Source organism: Cyclopterus lumpus, chromosome 19 (genome assembly GCF_009769545.1).
Source record: "Cyclopterus lumpus isolate fCycLum1 chromosome 19, fCycLum1.pri, whole genome shotgun sequence".
Taxonomy (NCBI): Eukaryota; Metazoa; Chordata; class Actinopteri; order Perciformes; family Cyclopteridae; genus Cyclopterus; species Cyclopterus lumpus.
In genome coordinates, this window is record NC_046984.1 from 7583875 (window position 1) to 7609165 (window position 25291).

The 25291-nt window shown below is 41.3% G+C and overlaps 1 protein-coding gene across 3 annotated transcripts; it reads right to left on the bottom strand.

Annotated features, from left to right (window-relative positions):
* Positions 1-2589: 2589 nt before the first annotated feature.
* mpp2b (membrane protein, palmitoylated 2b (MAGUK p55 subfamily member 2)) lies at positions 2590-25099 on the bottom strand. 3 transcript variants are annotated; one of them, XM_034558441.1, is made up of 12 exons: positions 25009-25099; positions 16055-16155; positions 9927-10079; positions 9530-9685; positions 8556-8783; positions 5778-5909; positions 5558-5660; positions 4426-4494; positions 4185-4346; positions 3655-3857; positions 3175-3303; positions 2590-2766 (listed from the first exon to the last, which is right to left on the bottom strand). In XM_034558441.1, exons 1-12 carry the CDS (start codon positions 25097-25099, stop codon positions 2590-2592), a joined length of 1704 nt encoding a protein of 567 aa, XP_034414332.1. The 3 variants fall into 3 exon arrangements, with proteins under 3 accessions (XP_034414332.1, XP_034414334.1, XP_034414333.1); XM_034558443.1 differs by lacking the exon at positions 25009-25099 and adding an exon at positions 13379-13390 and having other exon boundaries at positions 9927-10070; positions 16055-16153; XM_034558442.1 differs by lacking the exon at positions 25009-25099 and having other exon boundaries at positions 9927-10086; positions 16044-16153.
* Between the last annotated feature and the right edge of the window lie 192 nt (positions 25100-25291).

The following is a 25291-nucleotide window of genomic DNA, read 5'->3' on the forward strand; positions in this document are numbered from 1 at the left end:
TTGTATTTCAGAACAGATTATGCATGCAAATGTACGTATATTTAAATCTACATTATTGTCAGTCACACTGTCAATGAAAGTCAATTTTTCACATAATTGTATTGTTTTTGATCTCCCCCCGTCCCCCTTTCCTCGCAGTAATGTCAGAAATTGGACATAAATTCCAACCATGACTGAGGTAGTGAATATCTTCCAATATCTGTAAGTAGTTTAATAAAGCCAAGAATGTATCCCTCCATACAGGAAGGGCCTTTTTGACTTGAGACACACAAATAACAAAGTCTTGAAATGATGGAAATGTGCTCTTAGATTCCCAGCCCTGGTGGTGTCCATATCCGTGGTGCTCCTCTGCTTCTATGTGCACGCAAAAAAGAAACGAGCAGCGTATGACGTCACTGTGCCAACGCCGCGAGACGCCCACTCCTCTTCAGTGCTCTATACGATTTCTTGCCCTGAAAATCATGCAGAAGAGGCCAGAAATTATGACAGATTCCCTCCTCGGTACAGCACTGTGGATCCCCCACCCCCATACTGCCTGGTGTGTTAGCCCTCCCTACAGTCTCCCACAATCACCGGGTCACTGCAAACTGATTTAGACTACTCGTCTATTATTCATTAATATTCCTAACATATAGGAGCACCTCGGTAGTCCAGACAAAGCCATAGTGTGGTTCTGTAAGTGGATTCGCCAATATTTTTAAACTCCAATTAAATGTCCACGAAGAATCAACACTTGCTAAAGGTTTACGGAGATGTACTTAAAACATTAGGAAATATGCTTGATTGCTGGAGAGAAATATGAAGATTGTTCTCTTGAGACATGAACATGTATCAATCTTCTCATCTTTCTCTCCACCAAGATAGCCAATAAGCATATCTCCCAAAAAGAACTATTTCCTTAACACTGATCTGTGCTCCGTGTTCTTTCTAAGGCTAGTAATCTAGAGCTTCAGGCTAATACCTGCTGCATTATTATGATTTGAATGATCAAGTAAAAGACTGTTACCATTTTAAAATGAACGGTGTTACTACAGTACCATTGTACTTCACTCTCTTTCATGCAGTTTGACCCCAAGCTGACGAGTGTTTGGCCACCTGCCTACGAGATGTACCCGATAACGCTGCCTCTGGCCCCTCATCCCTGGACCACATCAGGACCTCTGCACCCGAGCCCACAATCCTCATCCAGCACCCAAAACCAGCCAGAGCTACACCAGGCATCCACCGGTTAATTTACATTTTAATTGACAGTTAACGCTAACAAACCTTTCGTTGTATCCGGTTAATATTGTCATTTCTTAAACCCCGTAATTTTAATTTAAAATAAATTGCATTAATACTATCTGTAGACAGTACATAAATATTCTCAATTGTAATACATTTTGTATGAACATTAAACCTACAGTGTAGTTGTCTACACACCAGCAGAATCATCAAAGCACCAAGTGTTTCTGGATGTTATACTATATACTCTTTATTCCAATACAGTACTTACAAGTTTGAGGGAAATTAAATAAATATTGAATGAGTTGACAGTATTATCTTTCTCTAAATTCTAAGAAGGAACATGTACAGTGATAAGAGTGTTTCCTTGGCTTGTTAACCATGTTAAGGCAAAAGTAAGTATGAATTTGAAGCCTCAATAAAAAATTGACTCTTTGTACATCAAAAACAACAACAAAAACGTGACAACTTCCATTCATTGTCCAACCTGTAATGTTAAGTCATTTGTTTGCCTTCATTATACAATCAGTGCATACTGTAGGCTACTTCTTTTTCTTCTTCGTCATTTTGTTGTTGTTGTTCTAAGTGCTACAAAGACAACTACAACAGGATCAGGCAGGCAGTCGGACACTGTGATCCGTCCGCTGGCTCTTCTCACTGTCAAACAAACCAGACACATTTTACAGCACAGGAAAACAAATGTCAAATAGAATCGACATTTAAACGCCAACAAAACAAATTGAGTCTGCAAATCAACGCAAAATGTGCTAATGTATTGCACGTAAATATGGTTTTCTTCTAAATGATCTATTGCTGTTTGTTTTTCAAATTAGTGACGGAATATAAAGCACACTTAAGAGCACATACAATCATACTGTGTGATCCAATGGTACAATATTGAGTTTTTTTCACAAACATTTGGTATCTTTCCTTCACCAATCTGTCCTACCGATCCAATGTAAACATAACACTACATAACGTAGGAAAGGCTAAAAAGTTCAATATCCTTTAACGAAAACCTTCAATAGAGCACTATGATCATTTTCTTTACTCTAAGTCTAGTTTCACGTTTATTATAACATACACACACTCACTCACACTATTGCACTAAACCTCATAATCAACTCTAAATCCTTCCCAACAAATATCAATAAAATGATCCCAATTCTGACAAAGTACACCTTGACATTAGGCTCAACAGAGGAACACTAGCTTGTACAAAGACGCTGAATCGTGACACTTGGCGCTTCACTACAGACCTCCACCAGCAAGGTCTGTATGGACACACCCCTCTGGAGCTGCCAAACCGTCCTCTGACCTTTGACTTGTGGCCCTGGCACCTTGCTGGTAAGCTCTTGGTGACCTTCAGAAGACCCAGCTGACAGGAACCCACTGCTGCTCCGTTGACAGTTTGTCCAGAGCCGACCGTAGACTTCGGAACGCCGCTTCCAGGCCGTCGTTTATGATGCAGAGATCAAAGTAATGTCCATAGGCCCGCTTAATGCGCTCGCTCTCGTCCACCGTCCTCTTTAATTCAGAGTCCTGTAGGGAACATCTCAGGGAGAGGCGATATAAATAAATACAATGACCAGGCAATTACTTGAATGGAAGAGCAGAGTAAACAGTGAAAGCGGTGAAGCGGTGCGTAACAGAAATCAAATTAGTTTCAACTTTCCTGTTTGCTATGCTGACAAGATCCAACACATTAGTTATTATTAATTACCAATACAATAATCTTTCATGGAATGCATTTCAGTCTAACTATTTAGGGTACAACTGTTTGGTTGATTCTAATGGGAGGACCACTGCCTTTTAAAGACATCAATCTCTAATGTAAATAAATAAACAAACTGCTCCAAACTCAGTTTTTATATAATGACCATATTTGTCATAGTATAACATGAATGAGAGAATGCGTTTTTAAAGCCTCGACGAATAACACACACTTACCGTTAACTGTTTTGTAACCACTCCTGACTCAATTGCTGACTTATTCATAGCTTTGAGAACCTCAAAATCCGGGGCTTCAATGAAAACAACATAGGGCAGGAACTCTGACGTCCGCAGGACTTTAAGAGCCTTCAGAGAAAAAACATTTACGATCACTGCATCACTGCACAGCAAGCAATGGGAATACTGAAACACATACGTGATTATTAAGTTGGGAATGGGATTTAAATGCAACAGCAGTATCTTCATCCAACAAGTCTATCAAGCTAATGTGTGCAAATAAAATGAGCGTTTCCGACAAATTATGTTGATCATTAAGAGATCCTTTTTGATAAACATTGATGGTGTGCTTAGCCTGAAAGGACTTCAGTAGCAACCAGCTGTACGCAATCGGTTTGATTGTAGAAATTATAGTGAAGTACTTTACATTGGAAAACAATTAATGGATAGAGGTCTAGATGGCAGAGGAACAGAATCTACCTGTGGGTTGACGTCCAGGATGCAGATCTTTCCAGTGTCGATCACCTCGTGTATAGAGTGGATCTTCGTGCCATACAGGTTCCCGTCATACTCGCCATGCTCCAAGAAACGAGCATTTTTAATGTCGCACTCCATTTCGCTGCGGGTCATGAAGGAGTACATCTGGCCATCCCTCTCATCCACCTTTGGTTTTCTGCAGGTGACTGAAGGATAAAAAACAGAAGATGAATTAGATAATTTGCACAGCGCAAATACGGACACTAAAAAACAAGGATTAAATCACAAAAAGAAGGAAAAAATAAAACAATAAAAAAGTAATTGTATATAAAAGAAAACATTAAAACTTCAAAACCGAGAGACAAGATCACAAACCAACATGCCAAAGAAATAAATTAACTGCACCAAAACACCGTACAATAACAACAGTAACAAAACAATACAACAAACACTGGAACAACAACATAAACGTAAATGATAGATGGAGTTTGTGTCCTTTATGTTTTAATGTGATGATGAATGGCTGCACTCACAGGGGATGGTGGTGCCATACCGCTGGGGATCCGACACCAGCAGCTTGTTTTTCAGACTGCGACGGCCAACCCCCTGCGCACCAATCAGAACCAGCGTCTTCCTTCTGAAGGGCGGGACCTTGGCTACCTCTTCATATATCCGCAGCTCGTGGCGATCAAATTCTAGTCAGAAACTAGTAATTAGGGATTTATTCTGTACCCTAGTACAGGCTGTGATATTATACTTTGTGAGGTGAGTTACCTGCATTCTTGGTGGTCAAATACATCATCTTTTTTTTCTTCTTACCACCCATCCCAGTACATAGAGGACCTGAGAAAGACAGCAATAAAAAAACTCAATAAAACTTCAGACCGGGATGCTTGTCTCTGCCACCCACTTCAACAAAGTCAAAATGATGAACTATCAAGCAGAAGGTCAGGGAATGCACTGCACGGTCATAAATCCAAACTATTTGGAGATTTAGAGAAACAATACCACTAGGTGGCACTGTGCACCAATAAGAATCAGTCTATGCAACCAGTCTGCTGCCAGAGAACACCTGTGAAAAGGCGTTCTGCAGACCCTTTGAGCAATATGACGATGATGTATGGTTATCTAGCCCGTGGGGCAGAATGTCTTATGAACAGAGACGAGAAAAGAAGCAAACATGAGATCAGTTGTTTATTTCCATATCAAAAATCAACCTATCAAGCTGTGTCAGCTCATTTTGTTAGCAGCACCTTACAGCCACAGTGCTAAATAATTACGTATTGTTCTAAATATATGAATTGAACCGATAACAATTATTTGTATTCAAATCATGCTCTCAGTTGGTATGATATGTGAAAAGCGTGCTAACAAACAGATGTGTCCTTCCCAGGGTCCAAGGGCAGTACAGTAGGGCTGTCATCTTCCTCTCCTCCATAAGCAAAGGGCATGCTGCTGGCTGTGTCTCTCCACCTGTTTGGTTGCTACTGAGGACTCAGCAGGGCAGATCAATCTAAAGGAGCAGAGCCTCTTTTCACCCCACATCTCATAAGAGAAGAGATGATTATTGATCATGTTTGTATTTACGGGGGTCTTATCACCACTCCTCAATCAGCTCTCCTTCTCGGGAGAACTGCTTGTGAAGGTCAAACTCTGCAGCTTAATCACAAGCTGGAATCTGGCTGCCTGAGTCACAGCGATGCTCATTACCAGTTCTCCAGTGCTCACTGACAGAGTAACAGACTGGAGAGGTGAGGAGAGGATGAGAGGCCGGCGCCATAAGAAATGCTTGTATGATATGGAGAGGGACAGATGTTGTCTTTGTTGCCGTTGTGTTTGAGTCTGTGACAAATCTGCATAATGAGAAGGGCTTCTCGTCTCTGCTGCATGCTGCTGAGAGGTGTACCTGTGGTAACAAGCTCCAGATCTCTCTTCACAAACGCTTTCCTCTTCTCCTCAAGCAGCTGGCTTGGAATTAGACCTGCACTGCCTCCCTCTATGTGACAGGCCTGTGAGGGCACACAAAGAATGAGGTAACAAGCTGACAAGCAGGTGAATAACACCCCTGAGTCTCAATTGCTCAATAGATGCACAATAATGTTGCATTTCCTGTGACCTGTACTGACCTGCCACCAATTGAGGTCCTCCTGGTTGAAAATCTGCAAAATGTCTCCACTGTTGAAGCTCAGCCCTGCTTCTTTACAAGGAATCAGGTTATCATGGGATGGGTCGTAGTCAAAGTTACACTTTACAAAAGCCTGAATGGATAAAGATGTTGAAGAGAGGGAAGGTGTCAGTAAAATTGCTGCATTGGATGTCAAAACAGACAGATTGAACGATACACGTTTAATTGAATAAACAGACTGGGAATGAATATAAATGCTGCCTCTGGTCTGGTGTATGAACAGTACATGATGTGTAGTAGATGGATTGGGCGAGTAAGTGAAAACTATGAAACAGCCAAACAGCCTGGAGCACTTAAAGTCTACTCCATCGCTCAGCTCACTTTCCCGACATCAAGGCTTCAGCTCAAACCAAACCTGTATCCCAACCCCCGCTGGCAGGACAAGGAGACTGAGAGACAAACAGACAGAGAGAGAGAAAGACTCAGAGAGAGAGAGAGATACAACATCTGTAGCCATGGCAACCATCCCATCCCCCCCCCTTGCACTCGACGCCTTTTCCCGTACTGAACTGATGCATAAAAAAAAGGCTGCCAGCCCTTACTGTCCTGTGTGTGTCTCGTTCCACCCTGTAATGGACAGACACTCTCAGTCTGAGCACAGGAAGCTGTCAGAATTGAGTCTCCATGCGATGGCAAAGCTCCAGTCGTGAAACAGACAGCTGCATTACATTCAGAGAGAACTTCTGCAAACAACTCTTAAAATGGCAACTCCTCACACAGTACAACATGCACCTACACAGCACTTTACTGAGTGAGCACAAGCAAATCACTTTTTTATATCTCAAACTGACAGTCGCTATTTAGTGTTCAAGTGGGCACTTTGATGTCCAGGGATGATATCACAAAAAGGAAAAGTAAAGACGCTCTGGTTTCACAATGCAAAGGTCTTTTCAGCGATAGACTGTAGAAATGTCCAAAGAGCCACGACTCAGAACTCTTTTCAGTGAATAACCCTCAATTGTGTGGGTGTTAAGTTCTCTTCTATGAAAGCCATTTCAGATGATTTCTGACAGATTGGCTGCTGCTAACAGGGGAAAACTACTGTGTAACGACTTCAGTGTAATCAATCCAACAGTTGTTGAGATGTTCAGTCTGGACAAACCAACTGACCATCATTGATCGCGTGGCTAATAATGAATCATCAGCTTGTAGAAGACCTTTCACTTGTTTCATACTTTTGTTTGATAGTTTTCCCCAACAGCAATAATATGCTTCAAATACATTTGTAGGTCTGTGATAATCTCACATAAATAAACCCGCTCTACATAATTTCCTTGTCGAATATGTTCCAGTATATGTTGTTTTCTATTGTAAGTAATTAATTTTGCATGGTTTCTTCAAGCTCTAGTGTTCCTCTTCCCTACTGCTGAGACCAATCAGTCACAGATCCTTGTGCCCAACACATCTCCATCTGCATAGACTGCATCCTCCGATGTGCTTCATCCTCCCATCCTAATGGCGTCACCAGGCAACGTAACTCGTTTATTTCCCCTAATTTTAAACTGGGTCACATTTTCAGTGTGACTAGACTCATCTGGCTCGTAGAAAGCTTGTGTTCCTTACCTAACATAACCCGAGGAGAGCCACAACAACACCATTATTCATGTCAGCTGTTAATACACTCTCTTGAGTAATTTCCTACAAATAATGGATCTCCAACAAACAAAAATAATATTTCTGATGTGAACTTTACAACCACAGGAGGAAAGAACTAAATAAAAAGGACTCCTGTGTCATTAGCAGTCTGTGGGATCTCTCTTTTCCTTTCTTGTTCTTTGAGACTTCAATTATTGATCCATTATGTATAAGCAGAAAATGACCCTACATTTGGATAAGTGACAAAGCTGGGATGCAGGTATTACAGCTACAGCAAATAGGCAAAGTCATCTACAAAGTCCTGCTATAGAACTAGCTATATGATTATTGGCACAGCATACACGGTTACAGGCGACAGGGAGAGTGCCAGGGAGAGCAGTGAGTGCTACTTACTTACTTACTTTCAAACCAATCAAAACTTTAGTACAATATCCATTTCAGGATGGATGATCAGAAATGTGTTTTACTTTAAAAAAAGAATGAGACTCAATGTGTCACTAAGACAAGCACAAATGGTAGATGAGCTATGAGCATCCATTGTCATGAACACACACACACATATATATATATATTGTGGCATCACAAGGGGACAGGTAGTGGATGGGCGCTACAGAGTGGCCACCAGTGCAAAAACTACATCTCCCAGCCTGCCTCACCGCTCACCCAGCTGCAGCTGCTTAAGGCACCTGATTGAGGCAGGGCTGGGAGACTTAAGGGAGAGCACCTGGGAAGGAGAAAAGAGGGCGGAAGGTGAACCCACGAGCACCTGGAAGAGGACAACAAGGGAGAGGACCTCGTAGCCTGGATTCACCAGGATTGAGTTTTTGTTTGGTTAATTAACCACTTTCTCCTCTGGGATGTTTTGTGTTATCTAACTGGACCTTTTTTTGATACTTTGTTGTTTTTGAATGTTACCTTGCTGGTGGGATGGGAAATAAACCTGGACTTTTGTTAAATACCCTTGGACGTGCCTGTGTTCATCTCTCTCTTGGCACCGCCCAAGGCTAGCCTGTCCTAGCGACAGCCCGTGACACTACAATATATATATATATATAGATAGAAATATACCATAGAAACAGATGCTTGTGACGATTGTTTTGATGTGTATATTCCCCCAGCTGACCTGTCTTGGTGTGTGTGGCTCCTGGTAGCTGGGCAGGATCTTCAGCACCACACTGCCGCTGGCCTCCTTCAGCATCTCCTGGAGCACTTTGGGGTCGTTGCCCACCTCCTTGCCGTTCACCTCCTTGATGATGTCACCCACATGGAGCAGACCTTGCTGGTCAATCATGCCACCGTGGAGGATCCTGGCTATCACCAGCTCGCCATTCTCCACTCGAAACGTCACTCCCTACGCACACACAGTCGAAATACAATAATCAGTTGTTGAGTGGGTTACCTTCACTCAAACAACACAAAATACATTTTAGACCAACACAAATTTGAACTCATCAGAACAATAACAGTATAATTCTAATAAATTAATTCAACAGTCCTTTCAATGAGTGGTGAAGCTGCTGCAGGAATATGGATCCTGGAATTACTGTAATGACCACCAGATGCTGCCTGCAAAAAAATATTTTTCTTAAGAAGATATTTAGGCTCAAATAAAGATACATTTAAGGGTGAGTTTGCTTTTTTGACCTTACATTGCTGTCAGTTTGGTGCTCCTCATTTGTCCCAGTCAGTTTCCACATATGCTATAACATTTGGACTTTGTGACACTAGTAACTTCCTTCATTGTAAAGTGTGAAACATGAATTCAGAAACCTATGAGTGACTCCACTAACAGTTGGCAGACAGTTGGTGTGATCAGTGAGACAATAGTGCACCTTATCGCTGGTATTAATCAACAACTTGTTACGGTGCTGCAGATAAATCCCCCCTATGTTGTGCTGCAAGGCAGTTTAAATCGGACTTGTTTCTCTTTTTAACAATGCTACAAAATAAATCTCATTAAACTGAGAGCATGTGCTGCTTCTAAAACACAAATCATCCCATTAATTAAAGCATTGTATCTGCTCACAATTTACAGGAGGGCTCTCTCCTGCCTCACTGATTACAATCATGGGTTGTGCATTAACTGAGTAGACCTACCAGGTGCTCGCCAGACACCTTTCGGATGCCGACCATCCTGACTGCGTCTGGGGGAACAGGCTGGTTGTTGAGGGCTGCATCCATGAAGGAACAGGGGCTGGGGGGAGGTGTCTCGTAGTTTTTGGACGCCACCGAATCATGGGTCTCCATGAGGGACTGTGAGCAGAGCAGCAGGTGACACAAACACTGATGATGGCATTGACAAACAGGTTTCCCCCCCCCACACTTGTAACATGATAACAAGTTGTCAGTCACTGCATGGACTGAAACAAATAATTTAGCTCCATATCAATCTAATCCATGCTGGCACAACATGCATCATTAAGCATGAACATCACCGTGAAAATAAATCAAGTGCCTGTTAATTAAAGCTACAGTTTGCTGTGAGATGCAAGACCTGGAAGTGAGGCTCCTTCAGGATGCGGACCAGCTCTTCCACTGCAAGGCTCCTGTTAGTGAGCGGGTTGAGCTCCTTGAGGATGTCCTGGACCAGCTCCATGTTGTTCTCCCTCACAGCCTCGAGCTTGGGCTCCTCAAACTGCTCATGGGCCTGGGATTTAATGAATGTAAAACGGATGTTATGTCAGGTTTAGCATAAGTGCCAGGATTTGCTGATTCCCTGATTTGCCTCTACCAGTTTTTCAGGAAAGGAATCTATGGCATCTAGTTCCTTTAGAGCACCTGCTCAGTGAGCAGTGAATGCACCTAGCTGAATTATAATAACATGCTTTCTGACTTCTGCAGGACTTTTTATTGTGTATTCATTCACACCAAAAAGGGCACGATAACAGACTACAAACAGCAATCTGAAGCCAACCCCTGCTGAGAGCAACACAGACTGCACTCATACATCCTCAATGAAAGATACAAAAAACAAGAAAAATAAGCACAAACTTGGGTCAAATCTTGCACCCGGTAGTTTTTTTTGGTATGTTGCTGTGAAACATCAATATTACAGGGATGTTTCATTTTTCACGTTCTTCTTCTCTGCTGCCGTGGACGCACGCAGAGGTCTGTGGTTATTAGATATGGCTTCCATCTCTCTGGTACCAGGTCACAGATACAACATGCACTCGACGGGAAAGGTTCATGGGCCCTCATTTTTGGTTTAGGATATTTCGGTTATGTTGTACATCTTATTGTTTTGCAAATAAATGTCCTGAGATTTCTATACTGAAATATGATGAAAGTTAATTTTCTTTTAAAATAGCTACTCTTTAAGATAAACAGGCATGTACAGTTGCACGTCTTGCAGCTGTACACCAATACATCTTGTATTTGAAGATCCAGTGTCAAGGCATTCCCACAGAGGATTTGTCTGGTGGGACTGATGACTACTCTGCCAAGAGGGACAGGATATGGTGCACAGATACACACAAACAGATATTCTCAATTGCCTGCATGTACACAGCCTCATCTTGTACACTTTACCACACACACACACACACACACACACACACACACACACACACACACACACACACACACACACACACACACACACACACACACACACACACACACACACACACACACACACACACACACACACACACACACACACACTCAATGTTATTTGCACATGGGCTTAAACACAGTGATTCAGTGATGCGCCAGAAGGACTTAGTTTATTTGTTCTTTTGGCAGAATTCTTTGTAACCTGATGGAGCAAGCTGTCTATATGATTACACAGCTTTTAGAGCCATGGACACAGTTTCCGAGGCATGTGTCTGTTTTGATACCACTTAAAATGTGTTATAAAATTACTAATTATACCAAAAATGAGCATGTTTTCATTAACTATATCAGCCTTTCAGGTTGTGGATAAACTATATCATTGACACTGCTAATTTAACAATTACTCTGCCAAGTACTGACATTTGAGCCTTTTAAAATGACAAGACACTACTAATCTTCCTTGTCCCCCTAGACATATCAGCTATAAAGGCTTAATGAGCACTGCTGTTCTGAAGGCAAAAAGGAAATAACAAAGCAGTTTCATATGTTCTGCATCTGCATGACATATATAATGGATGTCTGGTTTAGTCAGCCATTCTTCTCTTCTCCAATATGAAAAGGTAGCACATCTGTAGCTAAAGCTCACTGGCTTGTGCTGTAATTAGATCAATCTTGTTCCCAATGGTCATCAATGGTGGCAGATGAAAGTAATACTACTTAAAGGAAGTCTAGCAATAAAAACACAAGTGCTGAATCAGGACACTGAGGGGATTTGCCACTATAGCCTTACTTGGTCTAGTATGACCAGATGATGGCTCATGTTAAATAATGTTAGGTATGGATGTGGAACTGACATCAGTGAGTCAGGTCCCTAACTGTATGACTCTTTTGTACTTATCGTTTTAGCATGATGTGCCATTATCTTGTCATTTACTTATGGCCACAGTCGGTATCACAAATTGCCCTTTGAATAACGGAAAGTTAATAGACAGTTTCTCACACTGCATTTGACTGCGATCTATCATTCAGCATCCAGTGCATTATGATTTTCTTTTAATGCAGACTGTTATTCCATGATGAGCGCTGAGTACATTAAAAAGATAACAAATTAAGTGCAATACAGCATGTGAAGACAAAGATTTTATACACAATGTCTGTTTCCGTACGTTCAGAAATGTCAAGATTTGACCGCTTGTCAGATAATAAGTCAATTGTAGTTTATTCATCTGTCCTAAAGGTCTCAATAGTCCTGATTGCTCCGTCAGATATAGAGCCAAGCATTAAGTCAGTGCCACAGTCACAGCTGATAATAATCGAGCACTGTGGAAGCCCTCTTGCATAATAATAGCCCCTGTTGTCAGTATCTGTTCATTGTCGGCTGATTCATCCTTCAGATTCATTATAGAATTGCAGGTTGGGCTGATTGCGTCATTGTTGTGAGTGTGGTGCAATCAGCACAGTTCACTGAAGTCCCCATGCCATTTGCACACAAGCACAGACCCTTGCTCCGTCTCCCCGTTATCGTGTCCTTTACACAAGTGATAGCTTGTTAAGCATTTATAGATCCACCAAGGGGTCATCTTGGAAATAATGTTCACATCGTTGAGAAAAGCGTCTTTACTTATATCTTGCATCAGCAGACTAATCTTTATGGTAATGCTCATCAATACAATGTCTCTGAGAAACCTCACAGACAGCCAGTACAGACATCCAGTACACATACCAGTAGTGTGCTATTAAAATGCCGGCATGCACACACACAGGAAATCAACCGGAGTTGTTAGTGAACATAAACCAAAAACAAGTTGACAGAGTGAAATCGGGGTAGAAAGGAGCAGAACAGGCTCTGCATAAGAAGCCTCCCGTACTGCTGAAAGCAGTGTTCCCTACAGCTCCCTGAGGATAGTCCATCTCCAAATTTCCTGAACAGAAATGCCTCTGAATAACTGAATGAGACTGGCCAATGTTTTACCTCTGGTTCTTGTCTGAGTCTCTGAGATGAAGCCCAGCAGACCAATTAATCTCGCTGGTCAGAGAGGCCTCATGGCCACAAAGGGCGACCACCTCAGTGCAACTCGGCTAACACCGACTGTGCAAAGTTCGAAAGATACATGTGGTAATCCATACTAATGACTCTTGACAGCATAAAGGAAAGGCACCGAATGAATTTCAGTACACAATGTGAACTGCATCCCTACTTTTCTCCTTGCATCCTTTTGCAGTGAACAGAAGTGTACTCTCCAATGTCCACACTTTCAAAAGTTACGTGAACTTGTGCTCTTGGCAAGAAGGGAAGGGGAAGGCATTGACACCAGAGAAAGACCCTTTCTGCCACTGCTAAGCTCGTTCACTCTTCTCCATTCACTTCAAACTGCTGTTCTCCATAACTACCTCATCTCTTTCCTCCATGTGTCTATGGAGAACTAGTTGGGATTGTTTCATAAGGAGAACTAAGTCAAATAATGTCAATACCTGCTTCTACGCAGACAGTGAACTTAAGTGTTGTTTCAGTGTAAAAACAAAATCCAACATAATTGAACATATTGTTCAGGTGCACTCACACGCTCATGACTGAAAGACAAACTGAAATACTAGAAAAATAGTAGGTGGAATACACGGCTCAAAAAGAACAAAGGTTTGGATGATATTCCATCAATCATGAAACTATGAACTCTTTTTTGGATCAAATCAAAATGTAATTACTCACTTGAGTGCCGAAGGTTGAGTAATTCAACTAAGCTGTCTGATGCACAAGCTAGTCTAAATTAGAACAGAGTTTTAAGGTCAAAGGTCCATTAGTTGTGGTGAAACAGCTGCTTGTAGTTTCCTAAATCAGCTCTATACAAGAATAATTCACTTGTTTTATTGAAAACATTTCTGTTTAAACTCATTGAACCCCCTTGCAGCATAGCTTTATTTAACTATTAATAAATGTACTATAAATGTTTTGTTCATCGTCATATACTTGAATGCAAAAACTATAAATAAAATCCAACTGTGTCTTTGTTCACGAATATTTGAAACTTTCAGAATCGTAGAGAGACAGATGGTGGATATTGTTTGAAAGGTCCGAATAGTGTGAATATATTCTTTAATCGTATTTGGGTTTACTGTTTACCTGTGTTTATCATTATTATTTTGGGGCGAAAGTTGTTGAGACCAGCCAAAACAACAAGACAATTGCCAGCCACGTCCGAGTGCTCTTGGAATAACTTCCCTGCTTTGCTTCCATGCAGGACAAAGCTTTAATCCAATGTCTGGGCAATTGCCCAAGATAAATCTGTGCAAATGCAACACTGATTTGAAAATGTATCTTGTTTATTCTAATAAACATGCTGCGGACAAAAAAGAACAAGGCATGTGTATATCACGTATGTCTAGCATGGCAAACCTGTCCATCCTTCTGGAGAGCTGTGATACAAGTGCTTTAGCGGTGTGTATTTGAGGATGACTGCATGTATTCTCCTCTGCCACTATACGGGACGATGTACAACTACGAGTAGGAGATTGTTGCCACATTCATTTAAATCTGTGCTCCCATTTACCTTGTCCTTTTCTTCGTTTTGAAAGAAACCTTTCACCCAAAATCTTATGTGAATCATTTTATTACATTATTATGAACCAAATAAACCTATTCAACTTAAGCATTCAAACAGCATGGGAATGAAAACAAATGTGTACAACTTAATGGCTGCCATTCATTCCTGGATTCCCCATTGATCACAGGGGCTTGTCAACCTGTCAAACATGTCAAGGGGAGCTGTGCTGCTCACTGAATGCTATTTCAGTCTTTTGCTCTGATTGGCAATAGAAATGTTGCATTGCCTCGTTAAAATGACTGACAGATGGGCAACAGTAGAAATGTCAACAGTCCCTTAAAAAGACAGATGTTTTCTCTGTGTTGTTCAGCTAAATATAATTATATGCCAAATAAGTTCCCAAAAATATTTTTGTATATAGTTTATAAATAGTTTGAGCTTCAAAATCAAAACCCTCTTAATGTCAGCTTCCATCCGAACATCCAGTTTCACCACATCAAACCGCAGAGAAAAGTCATGAAATGTACCTTTACATCGCCTCACGGGTTTACATGGATCGTGGTCATGTCTGGACCCTGGTCCTGCCCGACACCTACTGCTATTATCATTAATATTAATATTATTATTAGTTGCAATGCAATTAGCATTGCAAATACCAATGCTGCTTTTATTGTCATTATTATTATTCCGCTATATCCACTGATGTTGTTATTTTTTTTTTACTTTTTCATCATGCCTACTCTTATTATGTGAATCCTGTCTGTCATAAGCATTGAATGTGCTGTAACTGCGTTATGTTGTTCATGCTGTACACATGACATCTACTGCTGTCCATCTGGGGAGAGGGATCCTCCTCTGTTGCTCTCCCAAAGGTTTCTTCCTTTTTTTCTCCCCATTAAAAAGGTGTCCGATGTGAGGTCCTGGGACAGAGGATGTCGTATGTGTACAGATTGTAAAGCCCTCTGAGGCAAATTTGTAATTTTTGATTTTGGGCTATACAAAATAAATGTAACTTAGTTGAATTTGGGTTTTTATCTGAATTTCGCTGCCTGTGCAGAATGACAGTCAGTCTCTTTTGAGAAAGCTCTAATGAGAAAAAAATGAAGCAAGACCATTAATATGGTAATGTAATTGTCCTTGATTAATTTAAGTTGATCTTTTGAGGGTAATTAATTGCAAGCAGAAATTTAAATGTAATAATGCTATAAAACGTATCATAACGCATGCAAATCTCTGTGAAAACATAATGATTGAAATGCAGGATAAGGCATGTTGAAATCAAATTTCAATGTTCAGGCAAAATGCTAAACTGCATTGCGATTTAACCAAATGCATTTAAATTGTAAATGTGCCCAACTAAATATAACTAGCCTGTATTGTTGGGATGTTGGGATTCTAATTGACTCATCTATCAGTCTGTCCATCCCTGGACACAGTCACATGAAAAGCTCTGAATGTCTGAATTACTGCATGTAACATACACACACACACACTTCCACATACATTAACAGTATAAAGTTGTTCTCACCACTGGACTCTCCATGATGCCCTTGAGGAAGATGAGGTCCAGGTCATTGGCAGTTGTGGAGCTTGTGCTGTCACTCAATGTGTCCAAGGCCTGATGCATGGCTACACACACACACACACACACAGAAAAAAAGAAGATATTCTACAGTTAGAGAGAGAGAGAACACATGTACAGTAGTTCACACTACGTGACTGAACGAGAGCAGGCTGTAGGCAAAGTAAGCAGGAAGGAGGAGGGATGGGAGCTGGATCATATCCTTTCCCAAGCAATTTCACCACCCGCTTATGTCTGTCAGAAACGACAGTATCTTTCTTTCACCACTCCCAAATTTCTCCCTCCCACACACACATTCTCGCGATCACGCACGGCAACTTAACAACAACAAATTTGCTAAGAGAATAAACCTTTCTTCGCGAGTTTGCAAAGAAAGGTTATGATTATGATTTCTTCCATCTATATAAGTTTGTATGCCTGCACTAAACTAAAGACCCTTGTTCCTTTTAAAAACCTTGCCCTCCAATTGGGGTGACACTTACACATTATGGTTAAACTGTGTAAAGAATTACAATAAACATGAGCAAATATATTGATGTTATACATCAAATTAAACAGAACTTTGTATAATTTTGTCAGGAGTCAGCCCACTCAGCACGTTTTCGGAACTAGCAAAAAGCAAGACGATTTAACACAGATTCTAAATATCTTTACAAAATCATTCTGCACAGACGCATCAGTGAGATATGAACCAAAGAACACAGCAACATGAATCGCTTTAGCACTTTACAGTCAGCAAATGCTGCTTTCCTTTGTTGATTAGTTTGATAAGAAAAACTTTTTTTTTTTTAAAGCCAAAGACTGCTGTATTTGGATGTCTTGAACACCATAAGTAATATACAAGTGAAATATAGTTTGGTACATGAGAAAATTCAAATTGCACAGATGGTGCCCAAATGGGCCCCAATGCCGAGATTGATGGTCGGGTCCAGGTACATTTATACAGATACTCACGCATTTAAAAGTGACAAATGGCACAAAAGCCAATAAATAACAAGTCTGTGGCCATGCTTGTTACTCTGTGAGGCTATTCTTAAGAACAGCAGGGCGCTGAGCCACGTGCTAATACCGCCATGTCAACATGCTCACAATGACCGTGTTTGGAGGGTTGAATGTTTCTCACTTTCAACATCTTAGTTCAGCGTGTTAGCATGCTAACATTTGCTTATTAGCACTAAACACAAAGTCAAGCTGAAACAGATGGGACATTTCTTAACTTTGCTTGAGATATTTCAAGCTGGGCTCTGCCCTCCATCGCGGTGAATTAAGTTTCCAATGATTTACAGAATATCACTGAATAGAAGAATTTGCATTTGTCTTTGAGATTTGAGGGAGTCATGAATATGTCTCTCTAGCCCAGAGAACCACGATTGTTTTCAGTGGTTTCATTGACGTGAAGCCTGTAGCTCAAGTTGATATTCTATAGAGAGGAGTGAAAACACAGGAAGAGAGAAACCACCAACAAGTGTGTTCATTGATGCTGTTCAATTGAACAATATGGACAGTGAGAGTGGCAGTGGCAGTCCTTGTGAAAACACAACCGTTGTGTTTCTGTGTGCAGCTCAGGTCTGTGACGAAGCTGGCAAATGATTTATGTTTATATTGCTCTGAAGAACAGTGGCAGTTGTTTTAGTAAAGAATCTTAAAGAAGAGTGATGAGGTAATAGATATTTTGGGATTGAGCAGGAAATTATTTTCTACGTGCACATTCACATTAACGTGTAATGTGCAAACAGCCATACGAACAACTGTCCTCATCTTCGCTTTCACTCGCATTAAAAACACAGAAAGACATGAAAGGCAAGAAGGCCAGAGGAAGAACATTAAGTTAATGAAATTAAAAATTACGCACGTCTTCCGCAGTGAAGACTTGCTTTTCTATTTTTTCCCCCTCAAACGCCGGCTCTGCTCCAGCAGGAGAGTTGCCAGATTTGCGCCTGGCAGAGAATACCAGACCAGCAGGCTCGGCTTACGGGTCCCTACATAATTCTCTTTAATCACCGCAACTGTACACCGGCGTTGTTGTCACATCGGCACTTTTCACAATGTTAGTTTATCTCTGCTTCGAGTAGACGTGTGGCCATTGTTTAGTTTGTTTTCTTCTCACGTGCATTGATAGATATGTTGTTCTCAACAACAACCGCCTCTCAGATAATGTGGGGCAGTTTAAGGGGGTGATCATTAAAAATCATTTGTTTCATTTACTCACTGTTACATTAGTTTCTCTCACATGCCCATGCTGTCTCAATACATTTAAATGCCACTGATCATGTCCTCCTCTCCAATTTAACTTGAGCCCCAATCAGACAATATGATCAAATTCACTGGTTCTCTGTTGTACGTTTCCTATTCTGTGATAGTGACATTGCTTGAACATCACAGAGGACTCACAAGAAGGTGTTAAAGGAACCGGAGAATAATAGCCATTTTTTCTAGTGCCGAGTATGCCTGGGGTCCTTCTATTATTCATAGAGATCATTAAAAATCCAACTTGCCCTCCTTCTCTGGTCTCTTTGTCTTTATTCTCTCTATATAGCTATATAAAGTTGCATCTCTTACTTTAACTGGCAAGTATCAAAGCAAAGACAGCCTAGGATTGGTCATACAGCTCAAAAGTTCAGACAGGAGAAGGTCAAACTAAGATGCTATTTCCTTTTTTTGTAAACAGCAACTTTCTCTTCAGCATTCTGGTGGAGTATTTCATCGTGTATACTGCTGCTGTCAAAGCCATCCTCTCGTGAAAAAACCTGCATAAACTTCATATAAAAACGCACAGCCAAACTGCATTTTCTTTTTACAAAATCACTAACAGTGTTGATCTTTCATCTGCTCATGTCTCATTTCAGCATACAAATTGCATGTAAACATTTGCATAACAATATACTTTTTTTTCATCCCGAGCCTTTACAGGGGAGAGTTTAGGCATAAGTAATTTTTTGCTCAAGTGAATCTAAATTCCTGATACTACACACTGTAACTTGATATCATTAGAGGACTCCAGTTAGCAGGTGGCGGCCTATGAAAACAAAATGGGACCCAACTGTGCAGACAAGCTACATGTACGTCATGTGCTCTTCCAGGGAAATGTTTCAATGTTACTTCAATACAGTGCATCTACTGCATTTAAGGGGTTAACTAAATAAAGAGGAGTCCCAGTAGAGAAGATAAATAATCATGACAGAAATGTAAAAGTTCCCAAGAGACTGAGATGGTACATACAATAGTTAATAACTGGAGAAGAAAACTGCCATTTAAGCTTTAGAGAAAACAATAACAAAAAGTGATTAAATGCTACTTTATAACAACACACTGTGGTGGCCTCTTGCATCACCTCTCAACAAAGGTTAGCAGAATAAAAGCTTGCTTGCCATGGTGACAGCAGAGCACATGTATAAGGAGCCCCGAATAAAAGGTGCTTTTGTCTCTTTAAGTCTCATCTGAGCACAACTTGAGGGTTACAATTAAAGTCAATGTCATGGAGGCAGCCGAACAATCTTGGCTGTTATTGTTTGTGGACAAGCACAGCGGGGGAACATGAACCTCTTAGCCAGCACTTAGTGAAGGTTGTCCTGTTGCTATGGAGCGGCGGTTAGGGAAACAGAGAGGATGGAGAGGGCTGCTCAGGGAGGGTGGAACATGGAGGAAAAGATGTGGGAGATGCGGCTGTGTTGCTGTTGCTCCATGCTGAATCCTCATGGGGATGTAAACACAGAGGAGTACGGTGTGCAGCTCACTCTTTCTACTTTCTGCCAATAAAAGCAGTCTGGTCCGCTGAAAGTCATCGAGATAAACAAACTGTCTTTCAACAGTAAATGCTCTACCCAGACGCATCGTGGGAAGAAAAGAAGCACAATTACATATGAACAGGTAACGAGCAGAGCCATGAACTAGCACAGGAGGTGTCCTCTGTGTTTGGTTTCGACCAACTCCAGAGGGACTCTTTAGCTGTTCGTCTGCCGTTCTGTGCCGAGCAGCATAATGTCCGGTGGGTGTTCAGACCTTCTTCGCTTAGAACAGCTTCCTGTTGCTGCAAAAACGACATTATGAGGGGGACAGAACCAAAACAGTGAAGCTGACAACTAAATTAACTGAAATATGCTACAAAGCTCTAGCGCTGAAGATTTGGGTCATAACTCTTTTGAGGTTCATCACTACAAGCGACATTGTCATTGCCACATTATTTTCACATCGTCATTTGATACAACATATCAATTAACGCCACTTTAATATCAATGCTTTGCGATATTCTCAAGCGTAAAACACTGTGGGTGCTTTCATATCGGGGACCCCAGTCCCAAATCAGAGTACACTTGACCTCAAAGTACAGTTTGTTGTATTAGTGTGAACGCTGTGAACGGTACTCCACTTGGAAAGGTGTTCTCTGGCATGGATCATGTGTATTGGGCACAGTTTGCATCAGGTGTGAAAGCCTATACCAAAACAAGGAAGTGGGCCGCAATTTAAAAAGTTGTCATGACTACGCCACAGTCAACATTCAAACATTGCCTCTCTGTAAATGCTGGCTTGAAATTTTAGCAGACTAAAGCATAAAAGGCAACTGGACAATTCACACAGATATGTAGAGATTCGTGGGATAATGCTGAGAGTATTTACATGCGCATGGGTACCAAAAAAAAACAACAGAACAATGCCGTGACAGAAAGTGAGGGATGCCGTGCGTAATCCTCATATATCATCTCCACCATCCGATTGGAGAACATGGGACTGGTTAGTCCTCCATTGAACCTGCCCAATATGCACATTATTACGATATCAAAGCAAATTTGATGTTATCGTTCTCTACAACCGGGGCTTATGATCAGCTGCGGTGCGCTACGCAGATGACCATGAGCGTTAGTACAGGCCTCTCCTCGAGGAGGTGCGATGCGGGGGTGGGAAATATGATGGTGAGTAATTCTGTTTTACTGAAACAGTAAATTGGGTGTATGCGATTTGTATATGATTTCTCTCAACGATTCTCAATCACAGTTCATCACAAAACTCTCTCTGGTGGTCCTGAATTAGAAGACTTCTCAAAGCAACATGAGGAACAACATATTGTGAAGTACCTAATATGTATCTTCGTGTTTCTACTACAAATCATGCTTCAGTGCTGAAAATGGAATTCAAATTGATTGTATAGCCAGAATTACACAGAGAAGAAAATTGAAAGTCAGTCGAGGCCATGACCTGCAAGTCATTAATCAGGGTATTTTCAATTGGTACGGTCAATGTTAAGCTTTTTAGTGTGCAGGGCGACTCGGCAGTAATAACACTCGCTTTGTCCTGTGAAAACACCAACAGATTTCTAAGCAGCCGTCTCCCCAAGAACTCATTGATATTCTCATGTTTCCTGGAAACACTTGGGCGTTCATACAGTTTTATTTCTCTGTCACTCCATTAAAATGACAGAGAAGAAGAGCATGGTGTGGATGACACTGAAACAATTAAAAAATGCCAAAAGTCACATCTATGTCATAAAATACTCTCGGGCCCTGACAGACATTATTAAATACTTTAAGCTTTTGATTAGATATAATTCTGCTCCCTGCTCTCCAGCATAATATAATTACTATCATAGTCCCTCAGGTAGCAAAAGATGAACGTCTAAGACCGTGGTGGAGAATTTCATTGGATTGGAGTATATTCCATTCTGTGTACCATATCGATTCATAATTTCTGACTGTAGTATATGATTTATTTGTCCTGTTTTGTGCTTGATCCTTGATGCTTTTCTTCTAAGCATACAGAATACTTATCTTGCACAGCAGCTGGATTCTCGCAATGACACAAGATCACATAAGAAATCGTTGGATTGCATATCACACAAAAATCCATCAAGTCGGGCTTTAAATAATGCGTAATGTGTTTGTGTGCGAGCAGGGACCAATCAGCTGTCAGGAGCTTTTGGCTTAGGTGTCAGAGACAAGAGTGAGAGGACTGTTTGTCTGAAACAACAATGGCGGAGATGCTGCAATAGCATCAGTTACATCGCAACTGCCTTTCTTCATTGACAGAAGAGCAAAGAACGGCACTGAAGGCTTTTCTCAATGGAAAAGTCGTTTTCACTCCTCTCCCAACTGGCACGAGTTTGATTGACAGATGGTTCATCAAATCACCTGCAAAATATGTTTTGAAAGTGCCTGCCCTTTTTATGACAGTTTATAATGATTGCTTTTCAGATGGTTCTGTGTAACAAACCATGTGGCGCATCAGGTTAAGAGAATACAACTATTACACACTATCATTGTGTGTGTGTATATGTATGTGTGTGTGTGTGTGTGTGTGTGTGTGTGTGTGTGTGTGTGTGTGTGGCTTGTATAGGCTTGCTTTCAAAAGCTCTCTCATCTGGTCAGCATAAGGATGAACAGCAAACAATGCAATTTTATAATGTTCTACTGTACAAATGCAGTTGGAGACAGATGGATATGTTTAAAAACAGTTACAAGGTTGACCTTGTGGGTCAACTTTTAACATTAGGAAACTAAGACAATACTCTGTGAAGGAACGTGAAGGTCCTGCATCACACAGGTGTTTTCACTTATGGCTGATTAGTAGAGAGGCACCAAATGCAGTATTCTTGTCACATTCCACATTTTCTTTAAAGTCTGAACTGCTGATTCCAATTTCCGACGATTCAAATTTGACAGCAAACATGGCAATCAGTTGACAACCGGCTGGGTTTTACCTGTGGCCAATCGATCGGTGCGTCTTGACTTAGTCTTCTGCTCAGGTTGAGGTTGGGTGGAGCGATACTGGAAACTACATGAAGTCAGTAAACTCTTTGTACTAATCATACAACTGTTTTTAAGACTTAGGAGTGTTCAGGCAGTATTTGGAGCTGCTATGTAACAAGTAATAGACACAAACCAGTGTTATATATATGACCTTTAAAGTACCTGAATTGATTGTATTAGTTGACACTTTTGCAGTTCTTTTCACAGAGTTGGAGACATTATCGGCGTCATAAATTCTCAATATCTTCAGCTCGAAATTACAACTCGGACGCTGAGCTGAAGGTATTTTTCTGACTTTTGAAAACTGTAATCCTCTCTCTTGGGTAGCCAATCAGCAGGACAAGGGACTTTAAAGTTGCCATTTAAGGCATCCCATCTCCTTGGTGATGCTTGTTTCAAGCTGGTGTGATACGGGCGCATGCTGGATCGCCTTATTAGCTAGCTGAAGGTCACCGCTGGAGACAACACTTTGTGATATTTGATGACATTTTGCAAATGGACAGCAGCTCCTATTACACCTCAGCCCGCGGAGAGTCTGGGCGAGGGATAATTTCATGTAAAGTTTTGGGAGAAACTAACACAGACAGTTTATCGACTGAACTTGCTGTTAGGAAGGAAACATTTTGACTTTGTGTGTCTGTGTGTGTGCAGCTATTTTCCTCGCAGCAGATAATGAAAGAGAAAACAGAAATCGTCAGGGAAATATGGATGAAATAACTGCCAGTGTCACCACATTATACCCTTAGCCGGAACTGAATTAAATTGTCCCATTCTCTTGAAACCCAGCGATTATCTGTGACAGCCTAATCCCACCAACACTCTGTACTCAATGATCCATCATCTGTGTTTGAACACGGCTTCATTAGTCCAGTAGGAACACAGAATATTCCTCTGATAGGGTGAGGGTTCATTGGAAAGAGAAACTGTGTATTATGAGAATGTGTGTACGTGCGTGGAGAAAAGGTGAAAGTGAGAGAGCCACAGAGTTATTTGAAGGTTGTGAGTCTGACACTCAAGCGAACAATGTTGCATATGAATGACCCACTCTCCATGAATGTACAATTCTCTCTCTCTCTCTCTCTCTCTCTCTCTCTCTCTCTCTCTCTCTCTCTCTCTCTCTCTCTCTCTCTCTCTCTCTCTCTCTCTCTCTCTCTCTCTCTCTCTCTCTCTCTCTCTCTCTCTCTCTCTCTCTCTCTCTCTCTCTCTCTCTCTCTCTCTCTCTCTCTCTCTCTCTCTCTCTCTCTCTCTCTCTCTCTCTCTCTCTCTCTCTCTCTCTCTCTCTCTCTCTCTCTCTCTCTCTCTCTCTCTCTCTCTCTCTCTCTCAGAATGCAAATGCTTTGACAAAAAATTGATTAATTATGTCTGTCACCGCTGTCTTGTCAAGCTACATTACAGAGCCGAGGATATCTTGCAACATGGTATACTGTGTGACATAGACTAGGCATCTGATATCATTTAACATGACCACATCAAATAGATGCATCCACAACACAGACCATAAATAGATATGGACTCATAACATATTACTGTGTAGTATGCAACCCCATGCAGTATTAATGAAGTCCATCAATAATGAATTGAATGTATGGTACTTCCAACCCCATACTGTGTGAGCTAACATTATCAGTGCCTTATCATCTAATACAACAAATATGTACTTTTAAACAGGCTGCTCATCTTTAAGTTACTTATTATCTTTTCGCTTTCTTTACTTATCTCAAAGTACATTCCTCCAACTCTCACTCGTTATTGCTCACAGTTTACCATAAGGCATCTTACTGTGAATTAAATAAAAGAAAATGTGGTGATGTTTTCACGGCACGTTGCTGACTCCTTTCTTGTCTTCGTAATTTGCTGCCTCATATTCCTGTACATCACATGCTGCCCTGGGTCCTACTCTGTCTCTGCTCATCTTCATCACACTCAGGAGGTTTGAACCAGCACATCAGGAGCAGGTGCAATGCAAATTTAAAACACCAAATAGCCCTCAACCACCAATGTGTACATTTGCATATTGCATTGTTGCATTTTAACAGCTTCCACACAGTTTCTGTCACGTATATCCTTCCTAACCTGTGACACAACATATAGCTGCAGAAGTCCTCTGTCTAAACTAACCCTGCCTCCCTCACACACCCAGCAGGTAGGGACCTGTGTTCTTACCTTCTCTCCCCAGCTTGATTTCCAGGCCCTCCAGGGAGTTGGCTGAGTCCCCTTCCTCCAGGGAGAGCCTTCCAAACAGGCTGCCAGCCATGGTGAACAGCACCTCTCTACAGTGCACACACCCAATACTGTATCTGAGGCAGACTGAGAGAGATCTCTCTCTCTCTCTCTACCTCTACCTCTCTCTCTCTACCTCTTTCTCTACCTGATTCTCTCCTCTTTCTGGCAAACAGCTCCTCACTCTTTCCTCCCTCTCCACCTGGTCTTGACATGAATGTGTATA

Coding starts and splice junctions, on each gene's coding strand:
- mpp2b (XM_034558441.1), bottom strand. CDS start 25,099: ATGGCTGGCAGCCTGTTTGGAAGGCTCTCCCTGGAGGAAGGGGACTCA. Junction 5,910..8,555: donor AGCCACACACACCAAGACAG/GTCAGCTGGGGG, acceptor TTATCCATTCAG/GCTTTTGTAAAGTGTAACTT. Junction 5,661..5,777: donor AGGACCTCAATTGGTGGCAG/GTCAGTACAGGT, acceptor GTGCCCTCACAG/GCCTGTCACATAGAGGGAGG.